The 19,073-nt window shown below is 39.1% G+C and overlaps 1 protein-coding gene, 1 long non-coding RNA gene and 1 pseudogene across 5 annotated transcripts; 2 read left to right on the top strand and 1 right to left on the bottom strand.

Annotated features, from left to right (window-relative positions):
* The first annotated feature begins 7,037 nt into the window (after window positions 1-7,037).
* LOC123388802 lies at window positions 7,038-7,130 on the top strand (annotated as a pseudogene).
* Window positions 7,131-12,718: 5,588 nt separating this feature from the next.
* LOC123388659 lies at window positions 12,719-13,862 on the bottom strand. The gene is made up of 2 exons (XR_006603134.1): window positions 13,190-13,862; window positions 12,719-13,042 (listed from the first exon to the last, which is right to left on the bottom strand). It is a non-coding gene; the product is annotated as an uncharacterized LOC123388659 (long non-coding RNA).
* SFR1 (SWI5 dependent homologous recombination repair protein 1) lies at window positions 13,829-17,720 on the top strand. 4 transcript variants are annotated; one of them, XM_004749317.3, is made up of 4 exons: window positions 13,829-13,941; window positions 14,685-14,806; window positions 15,430-15,840; window positions 17,094-17,720. In XM_004749317.3, the coding sequence occupies exons 2-4, from the start codon at window positions 14,711-14,713 to the stop codon at window positions 17,283-17,285; spliced, it is 699 nt and encodes a 232-aa protein (XP_004749374.1). In that variant the 5' UTR covers window positions 13,829-13,941; window positions 14,685-14,710; the 3' UTR covers window positions 17,286-17,720. The 4 variants fall into 4 exon arrangements, with proteins under 4 accessions (XP_004749374.1, XP_004749375.1, XP_004749373.1 ...); XM_004749318.3 differs by having other exon boundaries at window positions 13,841-13,985; XM_004749316.3 differs by having other exon boundaries at window positions 13,895-14,123.
* Window positions 17,721-19,073: the final 1,353 nt, after the last annotated feature.

Below are 19,073 nucleotides of genomic sequence, written 5' to 3'. Positions count from 1 at the left end.
CAACTCTGCTTTTCAGGAACTTTCAGTACCATAAGTTAATTTTGTGTGTTTTTGAAATTATTAAAATGGAATTATATGATACATAATCCTTTGTGTATGACTTCTTTTGCTCAACATTATGTTTATAAGATTCGTCCACATTGTTATGTATAATACTGTGCAGCTTTCCACTGTAGGAATATACTACATGTTATTTCTATACTGATATTTGAATTGTTTCAGACTTCGAGTATTATGAAAAATTCTGCTACTTTCTTATACATGCCTTTTGTTGAACATGTGCACAAAATGCCTGCTGGACCTACATCTCAGAGTGCACTCACTAGCTTATAGGACACGTACACATTTAACTTTAGTAACGAATGCCAGATAGTCCACAGGACAGGACATTCCCACTAGCAATGTCTAAGTGTTTCACCAACCAACCAAGAGTACACCAACACTTAGTATGGTCAGTCTTTTTCATTTTTGCTATTTTGGTAGGTCTGTAGTAGTATCTCATTGCGGTTTTATTTTTAATTTCTCTGTTTACTAATGAGGTTTCCTACCTTTTCATGAATTTATTGGCCATTTGGATAGACCCTTTGGTGAAGTGCCTGTTCAAGTTTCATGACCGTTTTTTTTTTTTAATTTTATTTATTTGAGAGAGAGAGTGCGTAAGCAGGAAGAGAGGCAGAGGGAGAGGGAGAGGAAGCAGACTCCCCACTAGGCAGTGAGCCCGACCATGGGGCTTGATCCCAGGACCATCCCAGAACTCCAGGATTATCACCTGAGCGGAAGGCATATATAGGCTTAACTGACTGAGCCAGCCAGGCACCTCAGTGCTATTTTTATCATAGGTCAAGTCTCTACTTCTACATGGGTATACTTTGGACTCTGCTTCATTGTTATGCATGGCTCTTTGCTCCAATTTCACACTGCCTAGATATCATGATATCTTGATATCAACAACTTGTTCTCTTTGTTTTTCTTTTTTCAATGCATCTTGGATGTTCTTGGGCCTTTGGATTTCTGGTTAAACTTTACAATGAACCTGTAAAACACACACATATACACAAACATCTGCTAAGAATTTTTAAAAAATGAAATTGCACAAAATCCATATACCAATTTGAGGGAACTCAATGTCTTTAAAATGCAGTCTTCTAATTAAGGAGCCCTTGTCTACATCTCCATTTACTAAGGTCTATCAGTTCTTAAAGTAATGCTAGATGGCTGCATAAATTTTATAGTTTATATGCTTTATAAACATACAGTTAGTATGTCTTAATGTTTATAGTTTATACGCATATATGTTTTATAAGTTTATATGTTCCATAATTTTATAGATTATACATTTCATAGTTTTCTGTGTAGAAGTTTTACGTCTCTCCTGGATAGTAATGTTTTTGATCCTATTTGAAATAATGTTTTTAAAAATTTCATTTTATAAGCTTAATAGATTTTTTAATAATTTTGACCCTATGTGTAGTAATCTTGCTATATTCTCATATTATTTAGAATAATTTATTTGCAGATTCTTTTGGATTTTCTTTATAGTCAGTCATATCATCTGCATATATTTTGTTTTTTCTTTCTAGTCCTTCTATATTTTCTTTCCTTCTTTTTTGCTTTGTACTTTTTAATAAGAATTACATCATCACTCAGAACGATGAATAGAAATAGTAAGCATTCTTAGTATTCTCAATTTTAAAGGAAAAGTTTTCAACATTTCACCATTATATTTATTATAGTTTTTAAATTAAATACTTTATAGGTAAGTTTTTAAAAATTACTAATTTGCTTTTACTTAGCATGAATTAATGTTGAACTTTATCTAAATGCTTTTTATTAACCATCTATTTAGATTGATGGTTATATGATTTTTTTTTTTTTTTTGGCCAATATGGTGAACTATGTTGACTATCAAGGGCTAAAATAGCATTATACTCCTGTAATAAGCCCATTTTGGTTATTCGCCTTTTATATTTTGTGATTTGATTTGTTTGTTTAAGAATAAAAAATATTAAGATTCTAATTCCTTAAACTCAAGGTTGTCAGAGTGTAGAAAAAAATTTTATGGACTAAAGGATTTGCTTGTGGTATATTCAGCAATATCAGGGCTCACATAGCTACAGTAAGAGAGCTGTCCAAGAAATTCTTCCAAGAGCATTCTAAATTTACCCTGTTTAAAGCTAAGGCTAACCATCAAGCTTTACTTATAAACCCAACTGTGGTCTGGGTACAGAAGCCTTAGGAAGAGAGACTGTTCCTCCTAATTTTTATTAGGGCTTCAGATTCACTTCACAGCAAAAAAGCCAGCCCTTGAGATAAGCAGTTAATAAAAAATACCTTCTATGTGAAGCATTACTTGCAAAAATGAAACTTGATTCAAACAGAAGTGTTCATCTAGGCCTTCAGTGGTATAAAGTATCTGGAGACGCCTAGACTTGGGTCTCAGAATTCATGCCATACTCTTTGAGCCATTTTATTTATGTCTTGATAATTAGATTTCCAAATCCTTTTCTTCTACGCCCCTGAATTAACATGGAAGACCTAGTGAGAGAATCATGATGGAAGAAGTAATGCTGAGCCACCCTGTCAGAGGAGGCTGCCCCAGGCTATTCAGCAGACTGGCCTCCTACCGTCCTTGTTAATCAGTTCTGCCAGTCAATACCTAGGAACGTGCTAGATTCATCTACTTATCAAGAACAAGCAATCAATATGTCACTCTGAGCCTCAGAGGATTTCTGAGAGGAAGATGAGTCAAGAAGTAGTCATTTGTGTTTTCTGAAGTTTGAGCAGCTAGTTGAATAGCGCTGGCTGTTCTCTCCTCTTGGGGATGACTAGTATAGAGCGTGGGCTAAAGCAGGACGTGTTTCCTCTATGTTTCCCATTTCTTCTTACTCTCACTCTTTAGGACATCCTCGTATATAGTGACTCTAGGAGATATAGATGTACTTATCCGTTCATAGCGTGTAGCACAAGTAACAAGTGTAACTCTTGTTAAACTAAGATTTCAGTTTTTTAAGATAGTGTTCCTTTAATATAAGAAGGGGGTTAGGTGATAAATAGTGGGGCTCTCCATGGATATTTTAGTAGTCTTAAGTGTGGCCTAAAACCCAGGACTCTCTAGTTTCAAACAATAACAGATCATGGAATTCTGCAAGTGGTCAAGCATGGGGGTGACATGGGCTCTTTGTGGAACAAAATAAAATAAAGCTATATTTTGTTTTGTCATACAAACTAAGAACATATCAAGAAAAATGACCAAAGTCTTTTCCCCAAGAAATCCCAAAACTTCTATTAAACAAATATTTGTTAAATTTTGAGTAAACATTTAAATCAGTTTACTGATGTTTCTTCTTAATATTCCTCTGCTACCTATTCATTTGTTATCTGTTGTCCATTAGCAGACAAAAAAGTGTTAAGAAGAGTGAATAGAAAAAATTATAATTGGAAGTATCTTATATCTTTATTTTTTTCTGCAAATTTAGAAAAGATCACCCTAATTTCGATTTTACCTGTAAAACACCTTGAACTAGCTCATGGAACAGCATTGTTCTACTGGAGCACAATTTGAGAAAATTTGGCTAAATGAAAGATGAGAAAAGCTCTCTGATCAAGTCGCTCTCTTGTCCTGCCCCTGACATTTGTCCCCATCCGCAGCTTTAAGGTAACTACCACCAGTATCACTACCTTCACCACCATTATGTGGAGAGTAACTATCTGGAAAGTTGCATATTAAACACTTTATCTGCATCATTATAATTCATAAAGTAGATATTACCTCATTTGATAAATGATTTGAAAGACAGAGAGAGAGGGGAGGGGCAAAGGGAGAAGGAGAGATTCCCAAGCCAACTCCAAGCTGAGCACAGAGCCGAATGCAGGGCTCAGTTTCACAACCCTGAGATCATGCATGACCTGAGCTGAAATCAAGAGTCAGATGCTCAACAACTTGAGCCATGCAGGTGCCCTTGTTTACCAGTTTATTAAAGGATATGATAAAGAATACAGATGAATAGCTAGATGAAAAGATGCATAGGGTGAGATCTGGGAGGGTCCCTAAGCAGAAGGGTTTCTGTCCCTGAGGAGTTGGAATGTATCACTCTCCTCGTACATAAAGGTGTTCACCAACCTGGAAACTCTTCAGATGCCGTACCATTGGGAATTTATGGAACCTTCCTCACATAGACATGATCGATTATTAACTCTGTTTCTAACCCCTCTCCCCTCTCTAGAGAAGTGGTTGGGGAAGGGTGATGTCTGAAAATTCCCAACTTCAAATCATGACTTGGTCTTTTTGGTAACCAGCCCCCAACAATAATCCAAAGAGTGCAGTGAAAATTCTGCCTGCTGTTAATATTCCCCCATCCCTTGCTCTATTAGGCAACCACCCTGTAACTTTCTCTTCTTACTTCAGGATTTTCACCTTTTGAGTGACTGATTTAAAAATTAATCATTTATCCTTAAGTTTATCCATTCAGAACACACTTATTGAGCACCTATGGTAAGCAACAAAATTTAACAGAAGTGAGGACATGAGTTCCAGAAGATGACAGTAAAAATGAGCAGACCAACCAGGAGTGTTTCCTGCCATGGCAAGTGGCAGATAGTGAGTTAGCCTGAAGCCCTAGGGCTGGAGACTGGGACTCTGATGATATGGGAGGGCTTCTGAGGCAAGAAAGGTCATTGAAGGGAAAAAGAAAAAAAAATCCTCCATATAATAAACTGATGGAATCTATGTGATAAATACGGACGTGTCCAATTTGTCTTTGTAAATTCCTTAATTAGTGAGTTAGCCTGAAGCCCTAGGGCTGGAGACTGGGACTCTGATGATATGGGAGGGCTTCTGAGGCAAGAAAGGTCATTGAAGGGAAAAAGAAAAAAAAATCCTCCATATAATAAACTGATGGAATCTATGTGATAAATACGGACGTGTCCAATTTGTCTTTGTAAATTCCTTAAAAAAATATTTACTTTTCCACATTTAGCACCTAGCACATCTTCCAGAGTGTCTGTTTAATTGTCGTTTGTACATGGATTTTTATCTGTAAATTTAACTTTCTGTGAACTGAGTAATGGTGGGAACTGGTTAATTTCAGGTGGACCAAAATGTACCCAAACTGGAATGAGAAAACCTCAGAGCTTGGAAAGATTACTCTTTTTTCTACAATTCATAGTTGAGAAAACAGAGACCACAGAATTTAAATGAATCTGTCGGAGTCACACAGCACGTTAGTTGTTAGTAGCAGGGTCAGTAAAGGACTCAGCTGCTCTGATTGATTCAGTCCTATACTCTGTGCAGCCCTATTTCCAGAATGAATGAATGAATCAGAGAAAAACAGGTGTAAACATCAATGTGTATCATTTGTATTCATCCAAAGTTGTATTCAAACAAAAATCCCAAATGACTTTTCCATTTTCCCCAATTTAAACTGACAACCCATGATTATGTCATATGTAAGCAACCTCACCTTCACAGTTTGTGACCACAGCCCATTTCTTCCCCAACTCACTGCACACAACAACGAAACTCAACAATGAAAAGGTTTGGAATGTTAAAGAAAATTGAAGCAAGGTCTGTGGCTTTACAGCCTTACTCATTTAAAATTTTACCTACTATAAAATGTGGCTTATCTAATTTACAAGATATAATCAGTTTTACCCTGATTATTATAATACTGCATAAGTCTTAAGAAAGTATAGGTATATCTATAATGCATGTTTACATCTTTATTAATTATAAAATCTTAAACTTCCATAATCCTTTTTATTCAATAGTATCAAAGGCCTTAAAGAACATGAGGTATGTATTTCTCATTAAGAAAGAAGTTATTATTTTCTCAGAATATAGTCCTAGTTTTCATGGTGTTTGATCTGCATTTGGACCTCAAAATCCAGGTTAAATTTGCAGCATAACCTGCAGTATGGCATAACCAAGCCTAGTAATCAGTAATAAGTTATTTTTTAAAATGTTTTTTTTTTAAAGATTTTATTTATTTATTTGACAGAGAGAGATCACAAGTAGGCAGAGAGGCAAGCAGAGAGAGAGAGGAGGAAACAGGCTCCCTGCTGAGCAGAGAGCCCGACTCGGGACTTGATCCCAGGACCCTGAGATCATGACCTGAGCCGAAGGCAGTGGCTTAGCCCACTGAGCCACCCAGGTGCCCTAAAAAATGGTGTTTTAAATACAAGAATTTTATTCTCCTTAAGGGCAAGAAACATATAGTAAAGATATCTTCCTCCCCCCTTTTCCTCTCATTGTTTCTTCTCCTACAAAATTCTTGGCACTGAATTTTGAACTCTTGAGGATGGGTTCAGTTATCAATGTAGTGATCCAGGAAAGTTTCCTAGAATCTTAGCTTGAGCAGTTATTGATGGGTTCATAAAGCTTGCCTTCAGAGCTTCTAAATAGTATGCAAATGTTCAATTTTAGCTTTTTAGTGCAGACCTATGATGGTTCAACTTATGATTGCTCAGCTCTACCATGGTGCAAAAGCGATATGCATTCAGTAGAAACCATAAAAATAGAGACTCTTAAACTTACAGTTTTGAATTTTGATCTCTACTATGCAGTGACAGGGAACCCCAGCTCGCAGCCAGCCATGCAGCCATGAGGGTAAACAACTCCTACACTTAAAACTATTCTGTACCCATACAAATCTTCCCTTTTCAGTATTCTGTCTACCCTTTTCAGTATTCAGTAAATTAGATGAGATATCCAACATTTTATTATGAAGTAGAGGACTTTGCCCAAGTGTAGGCTAATGTAAGTGTTCTGAACACATTTGATTCAGGCTAAGCTAAGCTAGGATATTTGGTAGTTTAGGTGTATTAAATGCATTTTTGACTTAATGATATTTTCACTTTACAGTGGGTTTATCAGGATGTAACTCCACCATAAGTAGAGGGAGATTTATATTCTCATTTGTCCACATAATTCTAAGCTGTAGACTTTCAAACCTGTAATAATATGCTATTTTCACTCCCTAAAGTCAAGTCACTTCAGGTACCGGCTCACTACATCCACGGTTTGATATCAGTGAATTTTCGTGCTCGCTTCGGCAGCACATATACTAAAATTGGAACGATACAGAGAAGATTAGCATGGCCCCTGCGCAAGGATATCAGTGAATTTTATTTTTCTGAAATGAATTCTCTTCTTAAGAGTTTATTTTGGGAACTTAATCCCATTCTCAGCACAGAAGAATTCTATTTAGGTTGAGGTGATCAGCAAGTCTGATTCTTTCAAACTATAAACATGGAAATACACATAGCAGATTACATTGGTGGGTAAAATTGGTTTGATTAGGATTGATTCATCCTGAAAATTAGTGACTGAAAATAAATTGCTATCCCTATAGACAGTTACTGGAATGAAACAAAGTTAGCTAAACAAACCTAAGGGAAACAGCTCTGAGTAAAGATAATATGTACTGGTGAAGCTGCTTTTTTAAAAAAGAGGAACATCTTGCCAAAGATTCAAACTCATTCCTTTTGGGGCAGCTTAATTGCACAAGCTTTATGTTAATTATTGTTATGTTAAAGATTTGGCATCTTTACAAAAATCTTAAACTTGTACGTGCAGGTTTAAAGTACCCTATTCCAATGGCCCAGAGTTAGGCTAGGAAAGCATTTCAGATAATGGCAACCTACAGTAATGCTTTTTTTTTTTTTTTTTTTTTTAACCTATGGGCAGTTTATAATTTATAGTTTCATAGGAATTTGCTTAACAAATGTGGACGTGATTAGTTGCCTGCCTTCCAAAACCCAAGCCTGTGTTCTTTGGTATCATGGTATGCTATCTACCCAATGACAGGCTTTCAAAAGTCTGAGAAGACCATGTTTTTTGATGAGTGTTATCCCTGCATTTGGTGTGAATTTCACTCACAGTAGATCTTTGGTAACATAGAAGTTGAGTTTTCAATATCCAGCATTCATAGAAAAGCATAGATTCACAAGTTATAACACAGTATAAGGAAGAGGGTAAGCAATGTGATGGAGGTAGACTAAACCATCATTCCCATGCACTGTGGACTACTGGAAAACAACTGAATGACCTTCTCTTGACTTAAGAATAAGATAAAAGGAAAGTCTGTAAATGGTTCTAAGGAAAGGATAATATGACTTACGATGTCACATCAAAAACTGAAAAATAACTGAGATAATATACTTGATAGCTGCTATAATAATAACCAGAGGGGCACGTAAGGGAAAATTTTGGGAGGTGGGAGGTTTGGGAAGTTTGAGTTAAAGGTCTACATTGTCGAAGGATAAGTATTATCTGTCTTAATTTTGTGTTAAGGACATTTAAATAGCTGAGTGAAGTCCTGGAGGACCAGGTCAGTGTGAATGTAGCCATGTTCTATGCTTCCTTCCCAAGATCTTATCCATGGGAAACACATATTTTCGCTATAAAAATATGGCAGTATCATTCGTCAGTTGAGGATCACCAGTATTATCATCAAGTTTCACACATTATTTTTTGGCGGCAACGGAGGTGTGACAGAGTGGAGAGTTGGGTAATGTTGATGTCACTGACAAGTTAGGCATGGTGTGGGGGACATGGGCGTGAGGGAGTCTTGGAGGTGCAGGAAAGAAGATCAAGGAAGAGAGGTCTTTGCTCAAGCCACCTCCCCCATCTTTGATTATGCCTCCCTAACGGATCCACCCTAGGGATTCCGATCTCTTGGTCAGGGGCTCTCTCTGCATTTGGAGGGTTTGGTACTGCTCATAAGGCCCATGATGAAAATCTAAGACATTTTTATGTTGCCTTTGGGAATGGTGGGAAAGGGGTGAAGCTTCAATCTTGCTGTCAGATCCTGAACTGGACCAGAAAATTCCTGATTATAGGCTGATTCACAGATTTTCTCTACTACTATGCTTATCATCAAAGTTGCCAAGGGGCTAGAAGAATATATGAAAAAAGATCAGTAGCATCCTAGAACATGGCAGAATTGTCTCTTCACTCCTTATTTTCCTGGTATCATGAGACATTCTTGCTTCTCCATCTAAAAGAAAGCTTTTATACTCTCAAGACTGAAACAATAATGAGAGTCAAGGGTAGAAAACTACACTGACTTCTCTGCCAGCACTTCAAACAGATTTCAATACTGTGAAATTATCTTGGGAGTTGTTATCTCTCAAACTTCAGGTAGTTAAGGATGATTATAAGACATGTTCTGTTGCTTAAGGATTTGCTGAAATCTAATGCCTTTTTTTCCCCAAATGAATGCAGCAGTGACATTTGAGTTAATTAAGGATCTGAGAAAGATGTCGCCTTTAGCTATACTTTTATTACCATTACCTTTCCACAGTCTAACTCCTGTGCCACGACCCTCCCTCCCACACACACCCTACCCCCTTCCTCACCATTATTAATCTAACCTGAATCACTCTATTCTTCTCCAAGAGAACACACCCCAGTGACAGCAATGAATCACAGATGCTCTTGCTCCTCTAGTCTCTAATAGACTTGACAAAATGCCAGGTCTAATAAAATAAAAGGACAGGAACACCAGGTGAAAGGAGCTCTTTAGGTTCTTGTTCAGTATATGACCCTCAGTATTAGTTACCAGATAAGTTTTCTAGTTGCCCAGTGGTGGGCAAGTTTTTATTACCCAAATGCTATTGACCCTCCCATGTCTTCACACTCTAAGTAGCCATCCTACTCAGTAAGGCAACCTCTCAGGGATGCCTAGTAGCTAAGTTAAGGGCTCTTTCATCTTGAGGTTGAAAATAAAATTGCTTTTGCTTAATGTAGCTAGAGAGAATTAAACAGTTTATCCACAAAGGTCACACTTGGATTTAAAAAAAAGTCTTCAGCAGTCTCTACAAATCAATCAATTATACGTTATAGAATTCCATAGGAGGTCTTTAAAGAAAAGAAATAGAAATAGTCTGTCAGTCACTTAAAGGGAAATGTATAAGATGACAACACTAAAACACATCTTCTTTACCATGGATAGGTCTGCAGGAGTTGAATTCATGGCAAGAGAAACATAGAGGAGAGTTTTTGATTTTCAACTTATATAGAAATGTCAGAAGAAATATTGAAAGCCACTTAAGAGAATTTAGGAGAGTTTTTGTGAGTGTTATAAATTTGTATTAAATTTTGCTTAACTTGCCCTAATGAACATTATAAATCAACTTAAGCATGTGGATTTTACATAATACCTCACCCAATTAGATTTTAATCATGTTTTACAAATTTATATTTATATTTATTTACTTTTTAAAAGATTTTATTTATTTATTTGACAGAGAGAGAGAGAGATCACAAGTAGGCAGAGAGGCACACAGAGAGAGAGGGGGAAGCAGGCTCCCTGCTCCCTGCTGAGCAGAGAGCCCGATGTGGGACTCGATCCCAGGATGTCCTGGCCGAAGGCAAAGGCTTAATCCACTGAGCCACCCAGGTGCCCCACAAATGTGTATTTTTAGTTGTTAAAAAAATCTATGGATACTAGGTATATCTACCTAATATAAAAATGGTATTAATACAGAAAAGTCAATGGAATGGAATTTAGGTCACTCTGAGATTACCGTTAAGATTTATAAAATAATGCTACACCTAAGAATTTTAAAATAAAGAAACCCAATGCAATGAAATTTTAAATTGTGCCTTAACCATGGTGTGTGTGTGTGGTTTATATGGAGAAAGAGAGAAAGACTATTTTCTTCTTGTCATTAAAAAAGAATAAAAAAGCCTCATAAAGATTTTTAGGCCTATGTCATCATCCCACTGACAATAATCACAGACTAAGGGAAGAAACATTCACCACTCCCTAATGAATAACAAAGTAGCTAACAGTAGCCTTGGGTATTGGAGAAATTTAAAAACACAGGGAAAGCCTGCCTTAGGTTAATATTAATTACTATTATCATAGAATTCTATTGTTCAAATTGTTCTCTATGGTAAAATAAGGAGCCCTTGCCTTTTGGCTCTCTAGGGTAGTGTTTTTCCCACCCTGAAAAATTTCAAATAACATACAATGTCCTTTTCCACAAACAACAAACTACTTACATAGATTTTGGGCACTTAAAGTCATGGAAGTGTTTGCGAGGCTTTATCTAAAGATAAAATGAAAACTGTATGAGGGCTATATTCCAGATTCCTTATACCAAGTCGAGAGTGGAAGCTATGTTTCCACTTGTGGATGTCACTGGAGTAAGTAAAATACAAACTTAAATGTGGGAAGATCGTTCAGTTGTAACAACACATAGAAGCCAGAGATGTAGGTCAAAAACCGCACATTTCTAAAATACAGGTTTTTCTGAATAGTTATTCTGAAGTTCTTTGAAAATCTGGCCAAAACAATCCCATTTAATATAGCAGTTCACATAATAAGCAAGTCAGAACATCTGCCAGGCAAGATGTTGTTTTCCTTTATGCAGCCAGCAAAAACACAGCTCTAAGCTTGGGCTGTCCTGATAAAAGGATTTTGGAGCAGCTGATTTTAGAGAATCATAAAAACAACCCAACCTTATGCCCCAAGGTATAAAGAATATGCAGAGTCTGCATTGTGCTTCTAGTGTCAGGACAAATCAGTCTGCTCTTTTCAGCGTGAGTAACTGATGCCAATGGATGAGTTCAGGGAGAAATAAATGTACAGACAGACCTGTGGCTTGATGTGGTAACACTTGTGTCAGAAAACCATGAGTTTGGGGTACCTGGGTTGGTCATGGTTAAGTGTCTGCTTTTGGCTCCAGTCCTGGTTCCAGGTCCTGGGATCCAGCCCCCTCGGCTGGCTCCCTGCTCAACTGGTAGTCTGCTTCTCCCTATGCCCTGGCCATTCCCTCTGCTTGTGTTCGGTCAGGTGGGTAAATAAAATCTTAAAAAAAAAAAGAAAAGAAAATCGTGAGTTCTCTCTTTCATTTTGTAAATTCCTTGAGGTTAATTTACTCAATTTTTTAAAATTTAGAAGGGGAATATATATTAATTATATATGGAGCCACCAAGTTTTCTGCTACTTTCAGCTTAAATTGTGTGCGGTTTTATGGATTACAGCATCTTTAAAAAATCTGGCCTTTTTGGGGGAGATAAAGCAGAAGGATAAAAGAATTACCATGCATACTGTTATATCAATTAAGGAATGGTGAATATAGAAGCATTTATAAAATAACAATTATGGAGTGGGTCCTAAATATCTACTGCTGTTTTCCTTGCCCCTCATGAATTCTCATTTAATCCTCCAATCCCTAGGAGGTTGATATTATTATACCTGTTTTTACAGATGAGGAAACCCGGGCATAGAGACACTACTTGACAAAGCATATAAAATAATGGTGTCAGGATTCGAACCTGGGCAAATCGCCTCCAAGGTTTAGGTCCTTAATCACTGCACGGGGTTGTCTTCAGTTTCTCTGGATCTGACTACTTAGGGCTCAGTTAATTCCTCAGGGTCCTGGCACCTCTAAGCTATTAGCTCTTTGCAAAGAGACAGTATCAACGTTTAAAATGGACATTCAGGGTGGGTGGGTGGGGACATTCAGGTCGCCTGGGTGGCTCAGTGGGTGAAAGCCTCTGTCTTCCGCTCAGGTCATGATCCCAGAGTTCTGGGATCGAGCCCCGCATAAGGCTCTCTGCTTGGGGGCAGCCTGCTTCCTCCTCTCTCTCTCTCTCTCTGCCTGCCTCTCTGCCTACTTGTGATCGCTATCTGTCAAATAAAGGAATAAAACCTGAAGAAAAAAAAAAAAAGCCATTCATTAGGTTTTAAACACCAGCTCCTTAAAATTCCCAACTTCCAGGTGACTCAGAAATTACTAATTGTCGTTCCCCAAACCCAGCGCTCCACCCGATTTATTTAACTTTGTTGTTGCGCAGCAACCGAACATTGCTACCAGGAAGCGAGGTGTTTTTTTTTCTTTTTTAATGTTTTATATTTAAAAGTAATCTCTACAGCTAAGGCGGGGCTCGAACTCAGCTCCCCCCGCCCCCTCCTCCTCAAGACGTTCGCTCTTGCGGCAGATCCGGCAAAGGCCCCGCAGGACGACGATTTTCGACGAAGGCGCTGCCCAGTATTCAGCACGGGCTAGATCTGCCTCCAACATCTGGATTCTGGAAAAAACAGAAACAAACATCTGAATTCAGACCATTCAGTGATTGGTCTGCTTCCCGTGTAGCCCAAAGGGGTTGGACCCAAATCTGACCAGACTTGAAGCCAAGCTACAGAATCTAAATGTGGGGGTAGATGCGGTAGAAAACCTGTGAGAGAAGCGCCGTTTGCGACATCAGTGACTGGAGAAGAGCTCGACCCATCCGCCGGGCCTCTTGGAGCGATGTCTAACATGTCGGATTCTCTCAACAGGCCGGCTAAGCCAGCGCTCTCCTCTTCTGAGGTCTCTGCTTTACGAGAGTTTAGCGCCCTACATTTAACCCGGAGCCCGGTCTGCGGCTTCGGGTCCTGCCCGGTGTGAAGACGGAGGTTTCGTGGGGGGGGGGGGGGGGACAGAGACTAACGGCGGGGGAGGGGGGGCAGCGAAGACAGGAAAACCTAGGGAAGGGGGAGGGGCACGCCCAGGCGTAGTTCACACACACAAAAACAAGGAAGGCAAGGCCTGGAAAGAGGAGGTGGGGGAAAGCCGGGAAGAGAAGCGCAGCGCACTGAAAATCCACCCGTCTGGCGTTCAGTGACTCTGCCCGGCCCGCCCCCAACGCGGCTGAGGCTCGCGGCCGCGCGCAGACAGCTGCCGTTAACCCTCCGCCGTGCTCCGCCCTTGGGCGGAGCAGAGCGGAGAACGTCAGTCCACCGGGCCAATCACGCGTCTCTACGGACCTCGCGTGACCCCGCTCGGCCTCCGCCTCCTCGCGGTCTCCGGAGGCCGCGCGTGCGGGCGCGCGCCGTCTCGCCGCTCTAGTGCGCCCAGCCCCGCGGAGCTGCGCGCGTCGGTCAATTCAGCCAATCGCGCGTCTCTTCCGCCTCTCGCGCGGTCCCGCCCCGCCGGGGCAGCGCGCAGGTTCTGTGCTCTGGGGATGGCGGAGGGTGGTGGAGTCTCGGCTAGTGAGTGGATATCTGAGAGAGTGGGGCTGCTTCGGATGTCTGTGGTGGAGTCGAGTAGAGCTCCCTTTCTGCGGTCTGGGGGCGAGAGTGAGCTGGACTCTCTGGAGGGCTAGTGTGGGTGTTCTGCAGTGGTGGGAGGTAGGAAGCAGCTCCCCTTCATACCCCATTACAGTGGACGCCTTTGAGGAAGACGGCTTAAGCCAACTCTTTTCTAGGGTCTCTTCGCCACTTAAACGACACACACGGGCGTATGTTTATCTGCGCTTGTGTTCCTTGTTCGTCAGGCCTGAGTGGTCATTGGCGCTAGTCACACAGCTTTGTAGGGTTTAAGGTACTGTGACACGTCTGATGATGTTTTTCGAGTCAAGATTTCGGTTGTATTTCATTATAAAGCCGGCGTAACGAAATTAAAGAATTCCCGAAGAATTACAGAATTATTCTCGATACCCCCAAATGGCGGATTTATGTGAAATGCTTATTTGTCCTGAAAAAACCAGGAGTCACGTGGACCAACAGTCTTACTTAGGAAAGTAAACGGGAAACTGCAAAAAGAGCAACAATGAATCACAACTAAGTGAAGTTGTTGCTGGCGTATTTGTGGATGTTATGTGCACCAGAGTGAAAAGTTCTTTCACAAAAACTTAATATATCGCCTTATCAGTTAGTTTTATTTACATTCTGATTTTTTTTTTTCTCTAGAGGTAGGCGAAGATTTCATTTCCAAAATGGAAAGCCCGTCCGACTCAGCTGCGACTTTACCTAGCACTCCACGGGCCTGCGCCAGCCCACCATCTCCCCGTACAAGCAGTTTAAGAAAACAAGTATGAATATCTTCGTTCTTTCGCTGGAGCTACTGTATTTCTACGTATTGTGCCAGTAGTGGGTTTAATTCTACAGAAAAATGTCAGATAACGTAATGTGTAGATCAGTAAATAGATAACCGAACTGTTAAATAATTTTAGGTCTTTATCCTAAGATAATCCCCGCCCCCTCCACTCCACCACCCCCCCCCCACGCCATTTTCATCTTGAATCAGTTATTTTCATTTAGTTTTGATCAGGTTACTACAAAATTCCAAATTGAGGATGTTTGAATCTGCAGTATTCTGAAGGTCTTTGGTGGAAGGGATCTAGGTCTTTTACTTAATTTTTAACTGAAATAATCATTAGCGTCAGGAATGTGCTAGTTGCTGAACAGATATTTGTGATGACAAGGATAGGGGTCTCAACACTGTTTTAGAAGGGTTCTGACGTTTCTAAAACAAAAATGAAATTAACAGGGCTTGCAGGAATTACATTTTGTGGCGGTTACTTCAGATAAGTGGAGATACAAAGCCATCTAGTGGTGTCAACCACTTCTGTCAAATAAATACAAGGTTTTTATTATTAGTGGGTTTGTTTACACAGGAATGTTTTTCTTGATTAATGTTTTGTGCTTTTTTCAGCCTATGAGTGCAACACTTAGAGAACGATTGAGGAAAACTAGATCTTCATTTAATTCCCATTACAATGTGGTAAAACGGCTTAAAGTAGAGAATGAAGAAAACGATCAGACTTTTCCTGAGAAACCAGCATCTTCAACAGAAGAAAACTGTTTGGAACTTCAGGAAAATTTTAAACACAAAGATGGTGAATTCAAAGAAAGTACATATTTGAAAAATACCTTCAAGAATATCAGTGCGTGTGAATCTAAGTCTCTTGATACTGAGTCATGCAGTGATCTCCAGAGTGACTTTGTGAATGAGGAACTTCCCAAACAGGGACTAAGTGAAGAAAGAACAAAATTGATGAAGCAGATTGAAGAGAAAGAAGACCTTCTTCGGAGGCTAAAACTGGTCAAAATGTATAGATCAAAGGTGAGAATAATTTCAGAACCACTTCTTAATATTTAAATAAGCGATAGGAAAGTAATTTCAAAGAGAAAATATTTAAGCATAATAAGCAATAAGCCATACATTGAGAAACCTGGCTCCCAACAACTGTAACTCAAATGTAAGTCATAGATTTCGAGTAGAAGAGGCTCCTACACACCAGATACAACTTTAGAAAGTCCCAGCTCTCATTTAATATGCAGTTGAAGTTTTTCTCTCTAGTTTCCAGCCTGTAGCAATATTAGTATCAAATGATAGAATCCAGTACAGTGAGAACAAAAGTGACAGCTGCCAGTGAATGATTAAAAAAGCTAAAAATAGACCACAAAGTACAATAAAAAATATATTTTTTAAAAGATTTTATTTATTATTTATTTGACAGAGATCACAAGTAGGCAGAGAGGCAGGCAGAGAGGGGGAAGCAGGCTCCCTGCTGAGCAGAGAGCCGGATGCAGGGCTCGATCCCAGAAACCTGGGATCATGACCTGAGCTGAATGATGGCAGAGGCTTTTAACCCACTGGGCCACCCAGGCACCCCAATAAAAAATATTTTTAGTAATAGTTTGTGTTCTTCCAGCTTATTCAAATGTTCCAGGTACTTGATTTGATAAAACAACAAATACAAAGTAGGTCTTTAGATTTCATCTGGGCATTTGGGAGAAGATAACCTTTACTGACCTGGGTTACTCATGTATATGTAGTGGCTCCTTCCCCAGCAGCGTGGTATAAATGGTGGAATATTAGATCTGATATGCTGTCTTGAATTTTTAGAATTTTTCTAAATGTAACTACCCGGGATTTATGAGATAGAGAGTGATGTTGGAAATACAAAGTTGAATATTTTAATTTATATTAATTGAATATTTTCATTTTTAAAAAGTATAGCTATAATACTACATATAATACATATGTACAATACATATAAAAAGTACATGTAATATAATGTTTTAATCTATATTGCTTCTTCTCTACATAGTTTTGCCCTATTTTATGATTTGATTTGTCCCTGAGGGTAAAGATGGTCCAGAGGTTGGACCAAACAAAATAGCCATAGAACTCAATTTGAGTGTCATTGCAGTCATTCTACTTAAAACCGTCTTACTTTTTCCTGGGTAGAAGTCTCAATCCTGACCAAGTATGTTACTCTTTAAACCTACGCATTTACTAATTTTAAAACTTTTATTAAGTTAAAATAGATGCTTAGCTAGGTATTGACTTATTTTTTTTTTCTCTTTTAGAATGACCTGTCTCAGTTACAGTTGTTAATACAGAAGTGGAGAAGCTGTAGCCAGCTGTTGCTTTATGAGTTGCAGTCAGCCATGTCTGCGGAGAACAGGAAACTCAGCCTTACTCAGTTGATAGACCACTATGGGTTAGACGATAAGTTGCTACACTATAACAGAAGTGAAGAAGAATTTATGGATGTTTAATTCATAATTATTTCCCCAGAATATTTTTGAGAATGATAAGTTAAAAGATACTTAATACATTTTAAAAGGAAGGTAGAAACCATTATGTAAATATAAAATAAGATCTAAAATGAAAATTTAGTAGTCTGGATAAATTTGCCAAAGAAAACTTCATATTTAAAGAAATGTGAAAAAAAATTAAATCATGTTTAAAAAATAGTTTGGTCATTTCTGTAAGTCAATTTTAATATATTGTTTATTGTGGTAAAAAAGTTCTATTTTTTTTTTAAGGTTTTATTTTAAATGTTAAAAAATAGTTCAGTCAGGTGAATGTCTAAACCTAAAGTGGTCTAAAAATGCCTGTCTCCTAAGTTTATGGACCGTGTTTCTATCCATTTACCACATACTTCCATCTGGATGGTGTAGCAGGTAATTAAACTTGTCCATATGTCATTTTATTCTTCCCTGTCTTTTCAAATTTGTTTATTCTTCATCTCATTTAGTGAAATGACCATCTGCCTCTTAAAAACAACATATCCTCATCGCCCCCTTTCAAGGCATACAAGGTCCTTCACATTTATCATCCATTCAGTTCATAGTGACTCCTCAGCTAGAAAGCCACTTTCATAAGGCTGTGTTTCGGGCTGCTATATTGTACAAAGTTTACCTCTCCTTGTGGTTGTGCACAGAAATATGACCCAAGCTGGCTCAGTCTGAGAATTGGAATTGTGCTCAGGAAAAGAAACCCCATCTCTTTTTGTGGCTAAAGCTATTGTAGGCAAATTTGGAAGCACAAAAGCTGGTGTGCTAGAAGGATAGTATGTGCCCTTATTAAGAAAGGCCAAGATGTTAGATGGAGAGAACTTGGTGGATCAGTGGCTTCCTGGTTCTATCCTCCAGTCCTTCCTGAGGGCCTTCTAGATTTCTGCTTTTGGGTTAAAGGCTAAAACAGCTTTACTTAGTTAAAAAAAATCCTGAAAGAAAGTACTTTTCTACTAGTAGATAAAGAGCCACTACCCTGAGGCCCCTCCTCCAAGCATACCCTGTTTTTGGCCCAGTCCCATCCCATGATCTAACAAATCAATATTTGACCTAGCAGGACATTAAGATGGCTGCTTTTGCATCCATTATAATTGTTAGTGTCCATACTGGTACTACTCTTCCCCCTTGCCAAACATTCCCCTCTTACCATACACAAATTCCTACCTTCTAGACACTGGTATTGTCATTAGATGCCATGAACCCAAGAGGACTGACCCAGGCCTAACATGGGCCTCTGACCCTGAGATTTCTAGATGGGTATCCCTAGGAAGCTGTGCTGTTGGGAGCCTATCAGCCTCCATTGCTGCTTGCTGCACAGCTAGAAGGTGTAAATGTGGCATGGGAAGTGGTTTCCCTAGTGATGGTGCTGGTATTTGGTTGCAGCTACTTATTGTTGATTAGCACATCCCTGGAGTCACCCTCACATGTCCACTTGGAGGAACTATAGCATCAGTGGGACTCGAGTTCTGGGAGAGTTGGGGAGAGCAGTTGGGGACATAGTAATGGACATTTCCAAAGCACTGACTGGGTGCTAAGGGCTCTAGCAGCACAGTGGACACTCCTGCAACAGGAGATGGTTCATGGAACATGGATCAGGCTTTCGGGAAAGTTTAATGCTCAAGATGCCCATGAGGCAGGACCCTTTTTTATATAATTTCTGTTGAATTTCACCTCTATTTAATGGGATGCATTTGTTTTAAAAATAACTGGATACTATATTTTTATTCACAAAAATGAAGACTACCACTTAGCAACTGCTTTGTGCCA

The sequence above is a fragment of the Mustela putorius genome, unplaced genomic scaffold (assembly GCF_011764305.1).
Source record: "Mustela putorius furo isolate JIRA1106 unplaced genomic scaffold, ASM1176430v1.1 tig00003909_pilon_pilon_pilon, whole genome shotgun sequence".
NCBI classification, from domain to species: domain Eukaryota; kingdom Metazoa; phylum Chordata; class Mammalia; order Carnivora; family Mustelidae; genus Mustela; species Mustela putorius.
This window is presented reverse-complemented; position numbering and strand designations above follow the sequence as displayed.